The sequence below is a fragment of the Microcaecilia unicolor genome, chromosome 6 (genome assembly GCF_901765095.1).
Source record: "Microcaecilia unicolor chromosome 6, aMicUni1.1, whole genome shotgun sequence".
In the NCBI taxonomy this organism is placed as follows: domain Eukaryota; kingdom Metazoa; phylum Chordata; class Amphibia; order Gymnophiona; family Siphonopidae; genus Microcaecilia; species Microcaecilia unicolor.
The window spans coordinates 62353685-62374100 of record NC_044036.1 but is presented as its reverse complement, the minus strand read 5'-3'; the positions used below and the strand labels follow the sequence as shown (position 1 = coordinate 62374100).

Below are 20416 nucleotides of genomic sequence, written 5' to 3'. Positions count from 1 at the left end.
GTGTGTTTGGAACACAGAACTATTGCCATTGCAAAGAGAGAGACAGAGAGGGGGTGGGGTGGGGGTAGGATACTAGGCTAAAATCTTGCCCACTGGGTTATTATCTAGTAAAGGTTTCTGACCAACACATAAGAGGAGAGAGGTACCATAAGACGGAGAATGGATTTCTACCAATATCCAGCCTGTTAAGAGGTAGTGGCAGAGTGGACTTGGCTTTTACCTCACACCAGGGGCGTAGCCATGGGTGGGCCTGGACGGGCCCAGGCCCAGCCACTTTTGCTCCAGGCCCACCGAGCCTCTTCTGCCCACTCTCCCTGTCTGCATGGTCTGCTCACTTTTACTGCCCTGAAGCGCCGTTCTCCCTCCAGCACCGGCGATTCCCATATTCAGCCTTCTGCCAGCGCGCGTCATCGGGGCCTCTTCTCAGGCACGTCCCGCCTACTCTGCAACTTCCTGCGTCCCACCTTTGCAGAAAACAGGAAGTTGCAGAGTAGGCGGGACGCGCCTGAGAAGAGGCTCCGACGACGCGTGCTGGCAGAAGGCTGGCTATGGGAATCACCGGTGCTGGAGAGAGAATGACACTTCAGGTCAGTAAAAATGACCAGAACTGACCATGTGCAGGGGGATGTTGCGGGGGAGGGGGGGGTAATGGGTGGAGAGGAAATGCGAGGCCTGTGCCTACCCAGTCCACCTTCAGGCCCATCTAAAAATTAAACTCTGACTACGCTACTGCCTCACACCTTTTGGTAGTGCAAGGTGAGTTACATTCAGGTACAGTAGGTATTCCTCTGTCCCCTGAGAGTTTACAATCTAAGGGCTCCTTTTACAAAGTGATGATACCAATTAGTGATGCGTTGAAAGCGAAGAAGGCCATCAATTCCCAATGGGCTTCTTCGCATTCAGTGCATGCTAATCAGTAATGTCGCATTTTCAAAGGAGCCCTAAGTTTGTTTTGTATTGTGCTACTTACTGTATATTCCTCCTTGAACCTTAAGGATGCAAGGCAGATTACAGATAAAAGAGAACTTCACATTTGAAGAAATTTACAACAGTCTTCATTATCAAAAAGTTAAATAATATTTACAATGGTTGATTTAATAATAAGTAAGTTTTGAGTGCCTTTCAGAAAAGAAGATAAAATGAAATCTGACGAATCTGGTAAGGAATATTATTCCAAATTGTGGCACTTTGATATATAAAAGATCACTCTAAAATAGATTTTGATGTATCTTTTTCATTGATGGAAAATCTAAGTTCAACCTCTGTAAGTTCAAATTTGACCTACAAATAGGAAATGTTAAAAGCTGCAGTATATTTTCAGAATGAAGGGCCAGATGCACTAAACTTAACGAGCCAGGAACGTGGTTTTTAAACCAGTTCTAGCCAGTCTAGCGAGCAAGTAGTAAAACAAGACATGCACAAAAGGGTTCGCCGAGCCGTTTTCCTGTCACGGTAGCAGCTAACGAAAATGGAATGCAAATGATCTAAAAGTTATTAAAATGAGCTAATTAGTATTATAATACGCATGCAAGGCAGATGCACAGCCGTTTTCCGACCCCATGCACCATGGAAAACCTAACGGGAGGTCTACACCTCTCGTTGGGGCTGCTGTAAGCGGGACCTATGCAGAGGAGGACACCCATCGCAAAAATCTGAAGAAAAAAACGTCCAAGTGCTCGTCAGGGACGTCCTTTCAAGTGCCTAACATTTGGACGTCCTTCACTCAAAAAAAAAGGACATCCCTGACGAGCACTTGGAACGTTTTTTTTCTTCAGATTTTGTGATGGGCGTCCTTCTCTTGGACGTGTTTTTCTTATGACTTGGCCACTAGCGTTCTGATCTTCTCCTTGGGCAAGAGGTGGTGCATCGGTGATGAGCTCTCCAAACTTCAGCTCTTCCTCTTAACAGCCATCCTCTTGCACTAGTGCACTTTCCGAGCCGATCCAGCACAGAAGCTGAGCATGGGCTGCACCTACGGGCTGCCCGAAATGACCACCGCCAGAGAGAATCGGGGATCGGGACGTGAGAGGATGTTCAAATCAAAACTATTTGGACGTCACTTTCGATTATGCCCCTCCAGGTCTCTCTCAGCCAATCACAGAGTGTTTAGCTAACAGTGAGCAGCTCATTTGCATGCGATTTCCTTCGTGCATATCCATTTTTTACCGATTCGCTAACGGATCGGTAAGGGAAGGGCTCTTTCCGTGGAGATAGAGCATCTGGCTGTTAGTCCATAAAAACGTTTATAAACCACACAGGCTATTTTAAAATGAAGAAGTGACACTACTTTAAGACAGGGTAATGTGTTCATGAAGCTTTCCTAGCATAAATAATAACCTTGCAAATGTACTTTTACAATTGGAATTTCCTACTCAATTTTAATGCAATAGAACAGCACAAGGAATTGCAATAGTCCAAATGAGGAATTAAAATAGCCTGAGCTATAGTTCTAAAATTTGCAGGGTTTAAAGATGATCTTATAGCTCTAAATGACATAAAGAAAACTTTATTTACAAGCTCATTGATCTGAAATTCAAAAGTCAGTTTGTACCTTAGTACCTAAGGCAATGGAAGATGCTTTAGTTTTAAGTGGAAAATACTGCGCAGAGGAGAACATGAATTAGCAACTGGACAAAACTATTTGACTCTTTTAGCAACTAATTCTCTTTTATGTTATGCACTTTCCCCCTAATTCTATAAAAGCCACTAAAAATTGTGTGCGCAATTTAATTGAATGAGCTAATTAGCACCGATAATTGGCTATTTAACAAGCAATTATTGGCACTAATTAGATTTAATTGAAATGTGACATTTCTGCACATCATGCCCTCTGCCACATCACACACCCCTCCCCCTCCACCCCCACTTTTAAATTTGCAATAGAAGACACCAGGCCCTTCTATGCATAAAGAAACCTTCCCCCTCCAGCTAGTTTCAGGTACCAGGTAAAACTGCAATATACTTGATAGCATTATTCAACAAATTCTTCTGTGCCTTCTCTCTCTGTCTTTAATTGACTCTCCTGTGCTCTCTCTCCTCTGCATTATTCCATATTTAAAACTTGGACTGCCCCTAGGCCAGTGGCGTAGCCAGACTGCCAATTTTCAGTGGGCCTGAACCCAAAGTGGGTGGGCACAAAATTTTCTCTCTACCCCCCCCCCCCCCCCCCCCCAGCAAAATTTAGTCACACTCAGATGCATTTGTCACACAGGGTAAAGTGCTGCTTTTCAGTGCATCCGATTTCAGACAATTTATTTAATAGCCTAATCCTTTTCAGTGAGCTTTCAGAGGCCAAAACCTCCTGCCTCAGGTCAGTATAATGCTGTTACGGTATCCTCTCCTGACCTAAGGAAGGAAGTATTGGTCTCTGAAACTTTATTAACACCATATTACTTTATCCTAAATTAAAAATAAAATTATTTTCTTTATCTTTGTTGTATGGCCATTTACTTTTTCTCATTGTGTTGCTCCCAGTCTCTAGATTCTGCTTTCCTTCGTTTTCGCTTAACTCTTCTGCCAGGGTTTCCTGGCCATTTGTCATTTTTCTCTCCTTTTTCTTTGCTTTCTTCAATATTTTTCTGCCTCTCTCTGTGCCCAGATTTAATTCATTCTTACTATCCATTCTTTAATTTCCTTCATCTACTTATGGCTTTTCATCTTTTTCTCACCCTTGTTCTCCCCATGCCCCTTCCTCTTATTCTCCAAACTTTCACTACTCCCCCTTTCCATGCAGCAGCTCTCCTCTTTCTCTCCCCATCCTTCCAATAGTCTCCCCTCTTTCTTTCTGCATCCTTCCATCCAGTGTCACCTCTTTCTCCCTACCCTTCCATCCAGCGTCTTCCCTCTTTCTCTCCCCATCCTTCTACCCATCTACCCTCTCTCCTGATCCTTCCATCTAATGTCTCTCTCCCTCCTTCTAACCAGTGTCTATCTCTCTACCCTTTTCTGTTCAGTGTCCCTTCTCTCTCCACATCCTTCCAGTCTCTCCCCTTTTTCTCTGCATCCTTTCATCCATCTCCCCTCTTTCTCTGCCATCCTCCCATCTGTTTTCCCTCTTTCTCTCCCCATCCTCCGTTTTCCCTCTTTCTCTGCCATCCTCCCATCTGTTTTCCCTCTTTCTCTCCCCATCCTCCGTTTTCCCTCTTTCTCTGCCATCCTCCCATCTGTTTTCCCTCTTTCTCTCCCCATACTCCGTTTTCCCTCTTTCTCTGCCATCCTGCCATCTGTTTTCCCTCTTTCTCTCCCCATCCTTCCATTTTCCCTCTTTCTCCCCATCCTGCCATCTGTTTTCCCTCTTTCTTTCCCCATCCTTCCGTTTTCCCTCTTTCTCTGCCATCCTCCCATCTGTTTTCCCTCTTTCTCTCTCCATCCTCCGTTTTCCCTCTTTCTCTGCCATCCTCCCATCTGTTTTCCCTCTTTCTCTCCCCATCCTCCGTTTTCCCTCTTTCTCTGCCATCCTCCCATCTGTTTTCCCTCTTTCTCTTCCCATCCTTCCATTTTCCCTCTTTCTCCCCATCCTGCCATCTGTTTTCCCTCTTTCTCTCCCCATCCTCCGTTTTCCCTCTTTCTCTGCCATCCTCCCATCTGTTTTCCCTCTTTCTCTCCCCATCCTCCGTTTTCCCTCTTTCTCTGCCATCCTCCCATCTGTTTTTCCTCTTTCTCTCCCCATACTCCGTTTTCCCTCTTTCTCTGCCATCCTGCCATCTGTTTTCCCTCTTTCTCTCCCCATCCTTCCATTTTCCCTCTTTCTCCCCATCCTGCCATCTGTTTTCCCTCTTTCTCTCCCCATCCTTCCGTTTTCCCTCTTTCTCTGCCATCCTCCCATCTGTTTTCCCTCTTTCTCTCCCCATCCTTCCGTTTTCCCTCTTTCTCTGCCATCCTCCCATCTGTTTTCCCTCTTTCTCTCTCCATCCTCCGTTTTCCCTCTTTCTCTCTCCATCCTCCGTTTTCCCTCTTTCTCTGCCATCCTCCCATCTGTTTTCCCTCTTTCTCTCCCCATCCTCCGTTTTCCCTCTTTCTCTGCCATCCTCCCATCTGTTTTCCCTCTTTCTCTTCCCATCCTTCCATTTTCCCTCTTTCTCCCCATCCTGCCATCTGTTTTCCCTCTTTCTCTCCCCATCCTTCCATTTTCCCTCTTTCTCTGCCATCCACCCATCTGTTTTCCCTCTTTCTCTCCCCATCCTTCCATTTTCCCTCTTTCTCTGCCATCCACCCATCTGTTTTCCCTCTTTCTCTCCCCATCCTTCCATTTCCCCCTCTTTCTCCCCATCCTGCCATCCATTTTCCCTCTCCCGATTCAGGCCCACCAGCCCCAGCTCCCATTGCTGGCCACTGCTGCTTTTCCTGATGAGCAGCAGGGCCGGAGCTACAAAAAGAAGAAGCGCTCAGCTGACTGAGCTGAGCGCCAATGCAAACGACGACTCACTTGACGAGAAAAAAATGTTTTTTAAAAAACGCGGCACCGCAGGCAGCCTCGAAGCATTGGCTGCTGGCTCTGCAGGCTCCGCCCGTCTCTTACGTCACTGCCCCTGGAGCGAAGCAGGGGCAGTGACGTAAGAGACAGGCGGAGCCTGCAGAGCCAGCAGCCAATGCTTCAAGGCTGCCTGCGGTGCCGTGTTTTTTAAAAAGATTTTTTCTCGTCGAGTGAGTCGTCGTTTGCGTTGGCACTCAGCTCAGTCAGCTGAGCGCTTCTTCTTTTTGTAGCGCCGGCCCTGCTGCTCATCAGGAAAAGCAGCAGTGGCCGGCAATGGGAGCTGGGGCTGGTGCCGGCGCAGGCCTGAAGGAAAAGTGGGTGGGCGGGCCAGAGCTGAAATTGGGTGGACCCGTAGCTATGCCCCTGGCCGGCCCTGCTGCTCATCAGGAAAAGCAGCAGTGGCCGGCAATGGGAGCTGGGGCTGGCGCCGGCACGGGCCTGAAGGAAAAGTGGGTGGGCGAGCCAGAGCTGAAATTAGGTGGGCCTGGGCCAACCCAGGCCCACCCGTAGCTATGCCCCTGCCCTAGGCACTGGGACATGCAGGTTCCCCCTCCAGCTGAGGGGTTCCCAGACCTGCCAACTTACCCAGTTTCAGTGGGGACATTTTAGGCCAGTCCTAGATTTCATACAACTCTATCCTAGGGAAAGGGGGTGGGATTTTGGTATTCTGCCTTTCTGTGGTTACAATGAAAGCGGTTTATTTATTATACACAGGTACTCATTTTGCACCTGGGGCAATGGAGGGTTAAGTGACTTGCAGGGCTGCTGAGAGACTGAGCTGGGCCTGGGCCAGGACTGCCGCCCCCACCCACAGGATCACTGTCATTACTGCTCCCCCCCCTCCCCAGAATTGCCACCTGCCCGCTCAAACTGCAAATATCTTGGCTGGTGGGGATCCCGAAGCTGTGCGGCCTGAGGGGAAAAGCAGCCACTTGGCAGGCAATGCGGCAGAGGAAGGAGCAGCACTGGAGGAAGACCTCTCTGCTACCGGGGACTGTGGGGGACCCCCACCAGCCAAACCAGAGGTTCAGGGTCCTCCCCAGCCTCCAAAGGGGGCCCAGCGCCGGAGTTTTCTCTCTCCTGCTCCTGTTGGGACGTGATCACCTGGGTCCCGTCAGGAGCAGGACAGAGAGAGAGAGAGAGAGAAAGAGACCCTGGTGCCGGGCCCCCCTTGAAGGCCCGAGCCCGGGAATTTTACCCCCCCCCCTTTCTTGGCAGCCCTGGGGACTTGCCCAGAGTCACCTGCAGTGGGAATCAAACCAGGTTTTCCTGGTTGTCAGGCCACTGCACTAACTATTATGCTACTCCTCCAGCACTGATTAAATGGGTAGAATCAAGGACTACAAATACCATGCTGCACTGGATCTAGAAGCCGAAAACCAGAACTGGCTTCGAAGGTCTCCACTCACTGTAACTAGGTAATTTGGCAGTTCTGGTGAGTTGCTGCAGGCGTAAACAGATCTCTTGATGCTGCGCTGGCCACCCTAAACTAAGGCTGGAACTATGTAGGATCACTACTTACAGTGATGGGGCAGGCTTCTGGTGATGGGGCGCCGGACCCTAGCTGCACACTCTGCCAATTGGGAAGCCCACCCCTTCCTGAATACTCTGTCCCTAATAGTGTCACTGTCTCTCTCCCTCATATTCACTCTCTATCAGCCAGCTGCTTCTTCGTTCCCTGTATAAGATCACAGTAGATCTTCCACCTTCACTCCCCCAAAACCCATCTGCTGTCCCCCTCCCCTCCTGCACTGGACAGTGATCTACCCCTTCCAGTCTCAGTCAAATTAATTGGTTATTGTTCCAGTGGAGGGCAAGGAGAAGAAGCCTGCCATTCAGTGCTGCCTGGCCTCATTCCAGTCTTTATTTACTCTCTCCTCCCTGCATCCTGCATGAGAATCCGGAACAGAGGCAGTCAGAGACATGAAACTGTGAAACTCAGAGCTGCCAATTTACCCATTCCAGGAGGGAGACTTTTTGGCCAGTCCGGGATTTCTGCCATTCTCATCCTGGTGCATTATGGGACCTGAAGCACTGATTTCAACGGAGAGAATCACGGACTACAAATACTATACTGCAGCTTCCAGTTCCAGTCATGGACAGCATGCAGAGCTGCCAAGTTACCCATTCCAGGAGGGAGACTTTTTGGCTGGGCCTGGATTTCTGCCATCCTCATCCTGGTGCACACGTGCACTATAGGACCTGAAGCATTAATTTCGATGGATAGAATCCTTGACTACGTCATGCAAGGTTCCATGTTAGGAGTCACAGACCAAGAAAGGGATCTAGGTGTCGTCATTGATCATACATTGAAACCTTCTGCTCAGTGTGCTGCTGCGGCAAAGAAAGCAAATAGAATGTTAGGTAATATTAGGAAAGGAATGGAAAACAAAAATGAGGATGTTATAATGCCTTTGTATCGCTCCATGGTGCGACCGCACCTCAAATATTGTGTTCAATTCTGGTCGCCACATCTCAAAAAAGATATAGTGGAATTAGAAATGGTGCAGAGAAGGGTGACAAAAATGATAAAGTGGATGGGACAACTTCCCTATGAGGAAAGGCTAAAGCGGCTAGGGCTCTTCAGCTTGGAGAAAAGGCGGTTGAGGGGAGATATGATAGCGGTCTATAAAATAATGAGAGGGGTTGAACGGGTAGATGTGAAGCATCTGTTTACGCTTTCTAAAAATACTAGGACTAGGGAGCATGCGATTATGCTACAATGTAGCAAATTTAAGATGAATCAGAGAGAATATTTCTTCACTAAACATGTAATTAAACTTTGGAATTCGTTGCCAGAGAATGTGGTAAAGGCGGTTAGCTTAGCGGAGTTTTAAAAATGTTTGGACGGCTTCCTAAAGGAAAAGTCCAAAGACCATTATTAAATTGAACGTGGAAAATCCACTATTTCTGGGATAAGCAGTACTTTTTTGGGATCTTGCCAGGTATTTATGACCTGTATTGGCCACTGTTGGAAACAGGATGCTGGGCTTGATGGACCTTTGGTCTTTCCCAGTATGGCAATTCTTATGTACTTATATAAATAGTACACTGCTTTGGGATGTAAATTTAAAACCAGGACCAGCCAAAAAGTCTCCCTCCTGGAATAGGTAACTTGGCAGCTCTGCAGCATGGCAGCTTAAGCGTGGAGCTCTCTCTTTTCTACCCAGATTATCATCGCAGCAAATCACCTTGTCATCCCAGCTGCTGTTCTTTTCAATATTATTTTTTATGATGAAATCTACAAAAACTGAAAATCAGTTCAATTTGGCCTCCGGTCTTAAACGCTACAAATCCGACTTAATTTCTCCTGACAAACCTGTTGGATCTACACAGCGGCGTACTAAGGGCGGGGCGGTGGTCCGTCCCGGGTGCACGCTGCTGGGGGGGGGTGCAGAGAGCAGCCGCGCGCCTGTCGGCTCTGCTGGTTCCCTGCTCCCGCTGCACCGGAACAGGTTACTTCCTGTTCCAGGGAAGAGGGAGCAGGGAGCCAGCGGAGCTGAGAGCCGTGCGGCTGCTCCCAGCAGCTAAAAATGCACCCGGGGGGGGGGGGGGGGGGGGGTTCGCATCGGCGATCCACGCCGGGTGGCAGCCGACCTGGGATCATCACTGGATGTACAGTTTCCAGGAACACTGAAGACACAGTAGTATCTGAACTTAAATCTATTAAAGACATTCCTTACTCACATACTGAATTATTCTGTGACATGAGAAAGGGGATTGAGAAAATACATGCTACACTTGCAGCTTCTTAATTGTATGCTGAGGCCTTAGAGAAATGCAGGACAAACGTGGAAGCTGTGTTGCCTCTAACTGAATCCAATGCAGACGCCATTAAAGGCCTAAGAGAGGATATTGAAGATTTAGGGGGCCTTTTATTAAGCCACGATAGTGTTTTTTTAGCACGTGCTAAATGCTAGAGATGCCCTTAGGAATATATGGGTGTCTCTAGCATGTGCTAATCATTAGAGCACAAAAAACACTACCAAAAATTAGTAAAAGACCCCCTTAGTGAAAAGTTCCTGTAGAAATAATATAAGGATCTTAGGTCTTCCAGAAGGAGTAGAAAATCAAAATATGATGTCTTTTCTGACAGATTGGTTACTTGGATTATTGAAAATTGATTTCGCTCGAGCCCTTGAAACTGAAAGTGCCCACCAGTCACCATTCCGCCAATCAGCTAATACGTCACACCCTAGGCCTCTGGTGGCAAAAATCCTGTGATACTCACAGGCCCTTCAAATCTTCATGCCTGCAAAAGATAAGCCTTCTCTACTACTACTATCATGGCAAGAAAATATTTATTCTACTAGACCTAGCAAAATCCACCGCTATGATAAGGAAAGCATTTCTAACTCTCAGACAAGATTTGAAAGATTTGGGAGCCTATTTTGCACTAATGCTATGTTATAAATATTTGCCACAATATTTCCTATTAGGGTTCAACACAGATTACAATAAGAGAAATAATATCAAAAATATCCTCTAAGCTAATCCAGATCATTTACAAAAAATAAATAAGTTTTCAAGTTTTTACAAATTAAAAAATAAGAACAGGATCTCTTGATTTGAATTGGTAGACTATTCCAAATTTTAACACCTAAATATCTAAGGGCCTCTTATCAAGCCACTCTAGCAGCTTCTGGTGCGGTAATGCCGACAAAGTCCATTCACATGGGAACTGCTAGCGAAGCTTGATAAAAGAGGCCCTAAAGAATATTCCAGATACTTTTTTAAATTGAACCCCGTTAAAACTTGGAAAAGCTAGGATTACATTTTGGGCACATCGGGAGACCATTATTTAAAAGTACACAAAAATTTGTCAAACCATCTGAATTTTGCCCTGTTAAAGATTTACAGATTTATGTGTAGAATAATGTACCCTGCAAGAATGAAAATTACGTACAATAACTGTACCACCACTTTTAAAGAGCTTAAATTTCTACATGAGTGGATCATGCAAATGAAAACGGGATGACTTCTTTATAAAATGCGTCTTAAATGTCTGCCTTACACTAAACTCTCAACTGATTCCACTGATCTAGAACCCATAAGATCTACACTCGTTGCTTTCCTTGCTTTAGATAAGACCTTACCAACTCCTTGCTGGCAGTTTATGACTGCATCCATTTGGCGTAATACCAAAATAACGATAGATAATAAAACCATATATGGGCAATCTTGGGGCTCTGTTTACTAAGGTGTGCTAGCATTTTTTGCGCAAACACAAAATTAGGGTGCACTAACTGTATAGGCGCCCATAGGAAAATTGTGGGTACCTACACAGTTAGTGTGCGCTAAAAGCACTAACGCGCCTCTAGCGCGGATTAGTAAACAGGGCTCTTGGTGTCAACTTGGAATATGGTCCTTAAATCAAATTATTACTGAGAATTCATTTGTATCTTTTCAATTTTTAATGAATTGCTAACTTGACTGGCTGCTGTGCTCAATGAGATATTCTTACTATGGGATAGCATGCTAGTACATTTTTACTCTCCAAAGGAAAATACATCAGAAGCTCAGTCTGTGGAGTTTAGTTTCTACCACAGTAGCTGGGCGAACCTCCTCATTGGTCTTTGCATCTTACTTATATATAGTTTTTTGTGTATATTTCAAGAATTTTTCTCCTTCCAACTTTCACTAATTTTTGTTAGTGTTGTCATATGATTTAAACAGGCACTTATCTGAATGCGTCTTTCTACTTGTACGGTGAGCTAGATAGAGCGCTTCCGTTTCACTTTTCTGCTTCGTCGGGAGCTACACCTGCGATATTTTAGTTTCAGAGGAACCTGAATCAAGAATAAAGTTTCATGAGTAGAAGTTTTTACGAATGAAGCTTTCATGGAACTTGTAGTTTGCCTATTGTAAAGTCTTTACCTTTGTTTGAGTGCCCACTTTCTCCTTCTGCCGTGATGACAACCCATTACAAAATGGCGTCTATCCTCTTTTATAAGGACACCCATTTGTGTAAACCAATCATCTGTTCCCCCTATCTTCTAAGTTTTAAAGGGAACAATTTCATAATTGGATATAATTACAACATAGTATTAAAAAGGGTCTCCCTAATGTATCACACTTTAAACCAATTTCCAATCTAGAAAAAGATTGTAATTTGGCCATTATACTTGGTCATACTAACTCATATGTTTATAAGAAAATGAGAAATAAATTGTTTCCTCTTAGTTCATCTTTAAAAACAAAGGGCCTCTTTTACCAAGCTGTGCTTGCAATCCCAACTTGGCAATGCTGAAATTCACTTTGAATGGGCTTCGTCGGCATTGCTGCGTGGGAATCACTATCACAGTTTGGTAAAAGAGGCCCAAAATGAGAAGCGGATTCCAATTGGCTTGGTACTGACATGGAATGGCAAAATTATTTTCATTGTCTTAACAGACCCACTCTTTCCTCCAGCATCACTCAAACATTATACTTTGTAATCCACAGAGCACCTTGAACCCCACATACCCTTTTACCAAAGGGCGGTAGGGCTACCATGAACTTGATGTGTGGCAATTTAGCCCTACTGCAGGGCTCATCCAGGAGCCCACTGGTAGTTCTAGTTTTCCCGCACACTATTTCTGCTGCTAGAAAATACCTTTGTAAAGGCTCCAGCAGTAAGTGGCTGCGTGGCAATTTTTAAATTACCGCACGGCCATTTACTAGCTCTTTAAAAAAAAGGCCTTTCTATTGGCAGTGGTTAAAGGTGGTGCAAGACAATCCCATGCGTCAACGCCACCTCAGGCCATCTTTTACCACCATTTGGTAAAAGGGCTCCAAAATGTATAAGGCCTGGTCTTTCACAAGCACTGGCAGTGTATCAAGTGTCTAATAAATTAAACTAAGGGCCCTGTTTATTAAGGTGCGCTAGCATTTTTAGTGCATGCTAAACGCTAGAGACACCCATATATTCCTATGCTAGTGCGCCTATAGCAAGGCTTAGTAAACAGGACCCTAAGGGACCCTTTTACTAAGCTGTAGTAGGGCCTACGCGCATGCAGCATATGCCAAAACGAGACTACCATCAGGCTAGCATGCCCCCCCTGGCAGTAATTTTGGATTTGGGGCATGTTTAGACGGAAGGCTGCCTGCCTCAGGGGTCAAAGTGCTCTGTCAGCTGTAAAGTGGAGAGATGGTGTTGAAACAGCATACAAATCCAGCAACAAAAGTTGACCCTCAGTTCTATGCAATACATCTCGTGCACGTTCATTGTGGGTATCCTGAAAATAAGGCTGCCAACTGGATCCAGATTCATAGGACAGGGTTGATTGATCCCAGTCCTGAGATTACCTCAGTGCATGCTGGGACTTGTAGTATTGCTGTGCTTAGGAAATGCAGTAGGAAAATCATAACTATAGGCCCCTGCATGCAATGAGGTAAATTCAGGGCTGGATTAACCCTGTCCTGCAAATCTGGACCTAGTTGGCAGCCTTACCTGAAAACCCGAGAAGCTTGTGATAGTTGTGGAGTAGAGTTGCTTCGCCTTGCTTTAGTGCTTGTATAAAGCTACACTATCCTACCTTCTGCTCTTTTCAGTTTGAGCACTAACACAACAGTCGCTTTTTTTCCATTTTTATTTTCTTACCTCTGTATATAGCCCTACTATATGTTCTGGAGGTTTTCAAAAAGCTAACTGAGAGCTACCAACTGTTCCAGGAGGCACATTTTAGACCAAGTCCAGTGTGCTATTTGTAGTCCCTAAATCCACCCACTGAAATCAGTGCTTGCCAGCCCCAGGATGCACCAGAGCAGGGTTGTCAGAAATGCTGAAATGTCCTTACTGGAACTTGGTAAATTGTAAGCTTTACTGACTTCTAATAAGGGCAAATGCAATTAAATTGTTTTCATATCTAAATATTTGACCACACACATGTAAGGTGCAGTGTGTCTAAACAGGCTAATCAGTGCTTTCCAAACGTGGCTGCCCTGGGGGTGGGGGGCACACAGGTTTTCAGGATATCCACAGTGGCAATGCAGAAGTAAATCTGCATCACTTGAAGCTCCAACATATCATATCTCCTGTATATTCATTGTAATTACCCAGAAAATCCTGCTGATTGTGGGGGCCTCAGGGCAGGTTTGGAAAGTCCTAATAGCTTTTTGCATCACTTTTATTTTTTTTAACATTTCCTTACGTTGAAGCAATCAAACTTGTGCTACCAGAAGTTGGAGAAGCATACCTGTGTGAGTATACAGCTACCTCAAACTGCCATGTTACCCAGTTCCAGAAGTGAGACAGTAGGCTAGTTAGTAGTACTGGACTTCTGAAAACCTCATCCTGTTGCATTATGGGTCCTCCTGCAGAGCTCATTTTAATAGGCAGAATCAGGCCCTACAAGTGCCACTGTCACACTGCTTTAAGATTTAACTTCAACCAGGGGTGGCCGACTTATGAGCTCTGAACTATGGGCCAGTGAAGAGTACTGAAAAGCCAGTGCTTCCCTTGCAGGCTTTTCATTTTTTCATGCCCGGATAGTTACATTTTGTTTCCCCTTCCCCTGGATTAAGCTGTTGCGCAATCACTAGAAAGGAACTCCACACATTTCCGGGGGTCCTTCAAGCTTATCAGCTGAGGATAGTAGTGATTGCATGTTCCTGTGCACAGGGAGAGATCCTGGGGCAAGCAGTGAGAGAACACCCAGGGGCCATTCCCTTCCCCGGGCCACCCTACTTCGTCTGCTTACTGTGCAAACACTGCCCCTCCCTTGCAGCCAAATGGACATTTCCCTGCAGGTTTTTCCCACGAGAAAGTCTATTGCGAGGTAAGTGTGTGTGTGTCTGTCTGACCCGCCCATAGGGCAAAGGTTCCTGCTGCTCTTCCTCGGCAGTGTAGGCACTGCAGGTTCTTCTATGTTGCCTCCCCTCCCTAACTGCAGGACAGCAGAAGAGGTGCTGTGGTTCAAGTAGGTGAAGTGCTGCTCGTTCAGAATGAACAAAGCTAGTTTAGCACAATCTTTTTAAACAATGCTTTGGGAAATGTGAGATTATTTCTGTCGGCTATGCGAGGTGGGAGTGGATTTCTGGATGATGAGATCTCTCTCTATAGGCATCGAGTTGCACTTGCAGGATATTTGGGGTTGAAACTTTGTGGAGGGACTCCCGCAGATCTGGCTTTTACACCGTCCCCTTTGTGGAGGGACGGTGAAAAAAAATTAAGTTTGAAAAGGTTTGTGATCGAATCCGGGAAAATCCCGAGGATCCCGCAGATCTGGCTTTTACACCGTCCCGCTTTTACACCGTCCCCTTTGTGGATATAAAAGGGCATACTTTATATTTTAAAGAGCAGGAGAGGGTGCAGTGTTTTAAACTCAGCAAAGAAAGGTTAATTAAACATTTTTTTGAAAGGTGATATACCTTGTTTTATTTATTTATTGGAATAACTTCATATAGTAATAAATAGAAATAAAAAGAAAGGAAAAATGAGGTCATACCCTCTATTGGACTAACGTAAACATTTTTTTTTTACAAGCTTTGGAACGCAGAACCACTTCCTTTAGGTCAGGTATGACTAAAAGGTGACAATATCAAAATAATATACAAGTGAAACATGAAACGCATTCCAGTGACAGTCGAAAGGGGGGAAGGGAGGAGCCCGAAGCAGGAAGAGGTGGATGAGTGAAAAGAACGTGACAATGACAAGCGGTATAACTTTATGGTTTGTAATGTGATAGGAAACTCAGATCCGTGTTGAATCCTGTCAGGTGTCAAATATTCCATCATCTTAAATCCAAATGTACTACATTCCTGGATTGTTTTAAAGGTAGTATTCTGCCGATAAAATTACTGATGTAGTACTAGAGCTTTACTCCCTTCCTCAGGCTGTCACATGCTGCCCCGCTGTCTTGGTGGTGTTTTTTTTTTTTTAACTTTTAATTTTTGCAGGGAGTTCGTCTTGCCTTTTTCTGATTGCTAGTTTTGAGCACAGTTCATCCCCCCCTCCTTTTTCTTTTCTTCTGTTTTGTGCCCCAGGAAGGGGATTTTTTTTAAAATTTGCCACTGGGCATACATTGTCTGATTTGTTTTCCTGCCATTGCTGCTCTTCAGGACTCCTGTGGTCCCACTGAATCTTATTACATCTGTAACCCAAGGTAAGCTGCTTCTGTTAGGGAGAGTGCCACCAATACAGTAGCCATCTCCTCTTTTGTCTTTGCCCCTTGGAGAGTTTTGTGATTTGATTTGTAGAGGTTTTATAGTTGATGCCCTTGGTGTTTGTCACAAAATGCCAAGCCACCTGCCTTGGGTTGCCCTGCAGCCACTTAGACGGTCTATCCCCAGCACAGCTCGGGTCCGCCTGCACCTGCCGCTTGAGCTCTACATTAGCCCTCCTCCCACTCTGGGTGAGTCTCCCGCTCTCAAATTATCCCCAGTGATTTCTAGGTTACTGCAGGCACTCACAGACTCAACACACAAAACCACCAGTCCAGACAGCAGAGTCAACTGAAAATTGTTTATTGTCCTAAAAATATGGAACAGTGAAACATACAAAGTGCAATAAGCAGAACAATAACGGGTAACTGAAATATGGATCAATTATAACACTAACTAAACATTTGTTTACTTTCTAAAAGTACCAGGGACAATCAGGGCATATAATTGTTCACTGAGCCTCAGCAAAGAGATCCTGCTCGCTTTTTTTTTCTTCTTGCTTAAGACTTGGGGAGGGGGGGGGAAGCCAGTAAAATCCAAATGAATTGAGCAATCCGAGCCCAGAACAACAATGTTTGAAAGTATACTGCAGACTGCCTTTCTGCACATTGTGTTTCCAAAAGACTTAAAGAAAAACAGCCTTGGATCTGCAGCAACTTCAAAACATGTAAGCCACACTGAGCCCGCAAATAGGTGGGAAAATGTGGGATACAAATGCAATTAAATAAATAAATAATTTAATTTTTGTTCTAAATTGCCTCCCACCCAACTCTTACCGAATCAATCACTCTCCATTTTATGTCTTGAATAGAATGATTCCCCCCCAGTGTTTAACTAGTGGGGCTTCTTCTGATCGTGTTGTTATTTTCGATTGGTGTTCATTGGCTTATTTTTACTGATCTTGAAGAACGTCCAACGTACACTTTGTCACATGGACATATTATGTAGATTACATTAGATGTAGCGCAAGTAGTATTACTTCTGGCTTTGATCTTTATGTTTGTTTGAGGGTCAGTCCATTCCTCCCCTTGTATAGTATATTTTATAAATGGATTCTAGTTGGGGATACACAGAGTCTAAATCCCGCTCTGACTCTACCAAATTTCATCCCCCTTCTACTCATATCACTTGAAAACAATTAACGAAATAACTAACTTTCGCAAATGGTTGAAAACCTATCTCTTCACCAAAGCCTACCACGAGAATACAAAACTAACTACAACACATCACCACTCCTCCCTTATCACGATTGTCTCTTTCTACAATTGCTTGATTAGATCGACTTGTGATCCTTGTTATCTTTGTAACACCAATTGTAACTTTGAACCCTGAAACGGTGATGCCATAACAGGTCTTTGTAAGCCACATTGAGCCTGCAAACAGGTGGGAAAATGTGGGGTACAAGTGCAATAAATAAAATAAAAATAAATACCAACTGGTGGCCAAACTAGAGAAATACACTTCAGGAAATAATTAAGGCAGTTTTACAGGCTTAAAACACACTGTTCTATCACAGTGGTTTATTTATTTATTTTTGTGGGAGCTTTGTTTTCCTATGTTTTATTAAGGGCTCCTTTTATAAGGCACACTAGCTATTCTGGTATGACAAATGTGACAAAGCACAAAAAAGGCGGAAGATAAACCAAAACAGACCAAAAACAAGGGAGTAAGAGCGCCAGAAAAGTTTAATAGGACCCTACACGGTCCGTGTTTCGGCCAACAGGCCTTCCTCAGGGGTCCTGAATCTGACGTTTACAGGTACACCTCCAAAATATTCATGAAACAAAAAAACCAAAATATGCTAGGACCAAGGAGGCTTCGTTGCATTAGCCACCAGTGGCGTAGCCACAGATGGGCCTGGGCCCACCCTCTTAGGGCTCAGGCCCACCCAACAGTAGCACATGTTTAGTGGTAGCTGGTGGGGATCTCAAGCTCTGTCAACTGAAGAGTTCCCCCTGATAGCAACAAAAATGCTACTCTCCACAATATTGTCACCTGCACAAGCTCAGTTTTCAGCACATGCCTGCTGCAGACTGCCAAGATGCAAAAAAGTGTTTTCCTGCCAGCTGAGAGATTTTTTTGGGGGGTGGGGGGAGAACACTTGGTGCCTACTCACTTCTTGCCTAGGCCCACCCAAAATCTGTTGTCTTGCTACGCCCCTGTTAGCCACTAGCGCGACTTTGTAAAAGGAGCTCTAAGTAAGGTGTGAGAGTTATTATTCCCTCCTCTCCCTCCCCCCAGTGGTTTGTCTTTTTATAATATGGCCTTCAAAGAGGAGAAAAAGTCTTCTCTGATCCTCTAGTTTTTGCAAAAACTGGCTGGGCCCACTGAGATGTTTGCTCCTGGAGCAGAAACAGAGAAAGAAAAGCTGATTGTGCATATGCTTAGTGTGCAAGAACTGTGTGTTTGAATGGAAACCTCAGAGTGGCGATTTATACAGTGCCATTACCCTGCAGATCATACATACTCCTAGAGCCAGTGGATCCTAGCAGGTAACAGTGTGAGGGTACCAGTAAATACACTGACCTCTACTGGTCAGCGTAGGACAGAGACACGTAAATAATAGCTTTAGCACTCTGGAAATAAGCCAGTGGCATAGCCACAAGTGGGCCTGGGTGGGCACAGGCTTACCCATTTCGGGCTCAGGCCCACTCAACAGCGGCACATTGCTGTGGTAGCTGGCAGGGATCCCCAAGCCCCGCAAGCTGAACATCTCCCGAAAAGGTGCCCAGAAACACCTGTGCTCAGCTCAGCAGTTGGTGGTGGCTTCCTGAGCCGCTGACGCTGGTACTCTGTGCATGCTCAGTTTCCACAGAGCAACCAAAGAAGAGTGACAAAAATGATAAAGGCAATGGAAATAACTCCTCTTGTATGAGGAAACGCTAAAGAAGTTAGGGCTCTTCAGCTTTGAAAAGAGATAGCTGAGTGGAGATATGATTGAGGTCTACAAAATCCTGAGTGGTGTAGAATGAGTAAAAGTGATTTTTTTTTTTAACTCTCTCAAAAAGTACAAAGACTAGGGGACACTCAATGGAAATACTTTTAAACAAATAGGAGGAAATAAGTTTTCAGTAAAATGAATAGTCAAGCTCTGGAACTTATTGCCAGAAGATGTGGTAACAGTGGTTAGCATATCTAGGTTTAAATAAAGGTTTGAACAAGTTCCTGGAGGAAAAATCCATAATCTGCTATTGAGATAGACATGGGGAAGCCAGTGCTTGCTCTGGGATTGGTAGCATGGAATGATGGTACTATTTAGGTTTCTGCCAGGTATTTGTGACCTGTTGGAAATAGATGGACAATCGGTCTGACTCAGTATGGCTATTCTTATGTTCTTGTGTTAGTAGTATATTTTGTACCATGAGTCTGATATGATCAAGCTTTGCAATACACTGGTTATATTGGGGGGGGGGGGGGGGGGGGGGGGGGGCTGTAACCCCCTACAACAGTAAATAAATCCTGAAGCCCACTCTCTCTTCTTCTGGACCTTCCTTCCTTTCTGTCCTAGTTGATCCCTCTTCTTGCCGTTATAACTCAGGTGAGAAAGTTATGTGTTCAATCGTGACATTCACCAAGGGGTGACATGTAAATAACAAATTAACCTTAAAATGCTTAGGCTAAACAGTTGACTTCTCAGTGGCACTATATGTATATATTATACATTTTAAAATTAAATGGTGGCTGTGCCGATTAATATTGACCTCAAAAGTGAGAGAAAATAGAGAGGCTTAGGGGGGGAAGTTAGCAACATGGGCTACCATTAAGATGGGTTGTTTTACCACAAATCGTGCAATTTTAGTTACGACCTAGTTAACAGTAAAATAACCTGTTGTAACAGTAGCCCATGCTGATAAAATTTCCCCCTTAGTGATATAATTGAATTACCTTTTTACTAAAGGTATTAGCATAATTTAATAGCTGTTAGCACTTGATGGAGCCTGTTTATTAACCAAACAAAACTACAGTAGTTCATGGGTGCTACACTGTTCATCAGACAGTCAAACAAATACCACCCAATACAAAAGAGTCAAAGTAATCTCAAAACAATGCATTTAATTTAAAAATGGGAAAAGACCTCAAGAGCAGTGACATAGCCAGTATTTTATTTATTTTTGTTACATTTGTACCCCACGCTTTCCCACTCATGGCAGGCTCAATGCGGCTTACATGGGGCAATGGAGGGTTAAGTGACTTGCCCAGAGTCACAAGGAGCTGCCTGTGCCTGCAGTGGGAATCAAACTCAGTTCCTCAGTTCCCCAGGACCAAAGTCCACCACCCTAACCACTAGGCCACTCTTCCACTCCATTATGGGGCCACGGGGGCCTAGGCCCCCATAGATTTGCTCCTGGACCCCCCTGCCTACGACCCTCTTGACCCCCCCCCACCGTCAACCTGCCGTCGCCTACCTTTGCTGGCGGGGGACCCCAACTCCCGCCAGCCGAGCCGAGGTCCTCTTCTTCCCAATCCCGCGCAAGGGTTCGTTCTAGTCTGACGTCCTGTTTCTGTGAGTCTGACGTCAAACTAGAATGAAGCCTTGTGCAGGATTGGGAAGAAGAGTGCCTCGGTTCGGCTGGCGGGGGTTGGGGTCCCTCGCCAGCAAAGGTAGGCGACGGCGGGTTGGCAGCAGGAAGGGGGGTCAAGAGGGTCGCCGGGGGGGGGGGGGGGGCTAAAATGTGCCCCCTCACCTCGGGCTCTGGACCTTCCTCCTGCCGGTCTGGCTATGCCCCTGCTCAGGAGACCTCATGAGGAATTTAAATGTTTCAATCCACTCACAAATAGAGGTCAGTTTTCTATCATCAG

At 45.2% G+C, this 20416-nt stretch overlaps 1 protein-coding gene across 6 annotated transcripts in view; it reads left to right on the top strand.

Moving 5' to 3' along the window:
• The first annotated feature begins 13633 nt into the window (after nt 1-13633).
• Nucleotides 13634-20416, top strand: part of MCOLN2 (mucolipin 2) — a 96538-nt gene continuing 89755 nt past the window's right edge. For 2 of the 6 annotated variants that reach the window (XM_030205605.1, XM_030205603.1), the window contains exon 1: nt 13858-14232. In XM_030205605.1, the coding sequence (XP_030061465.1) occupies nt 14060-14232 (173 nt within the window). In that variant the 5' untranslated portion in view covers nt 13858-14059. Of the gene's footprint in view, nt 13655-13857; nt 14233-14298; nt 14378-15519; nt 15559-20416 lie in introns of those variants that run through there. The other 4 variants (XM_030205608.1, XM_030205604.1, XM_030205609.1 and 1 more) reach the window with 4 other exon arrangements.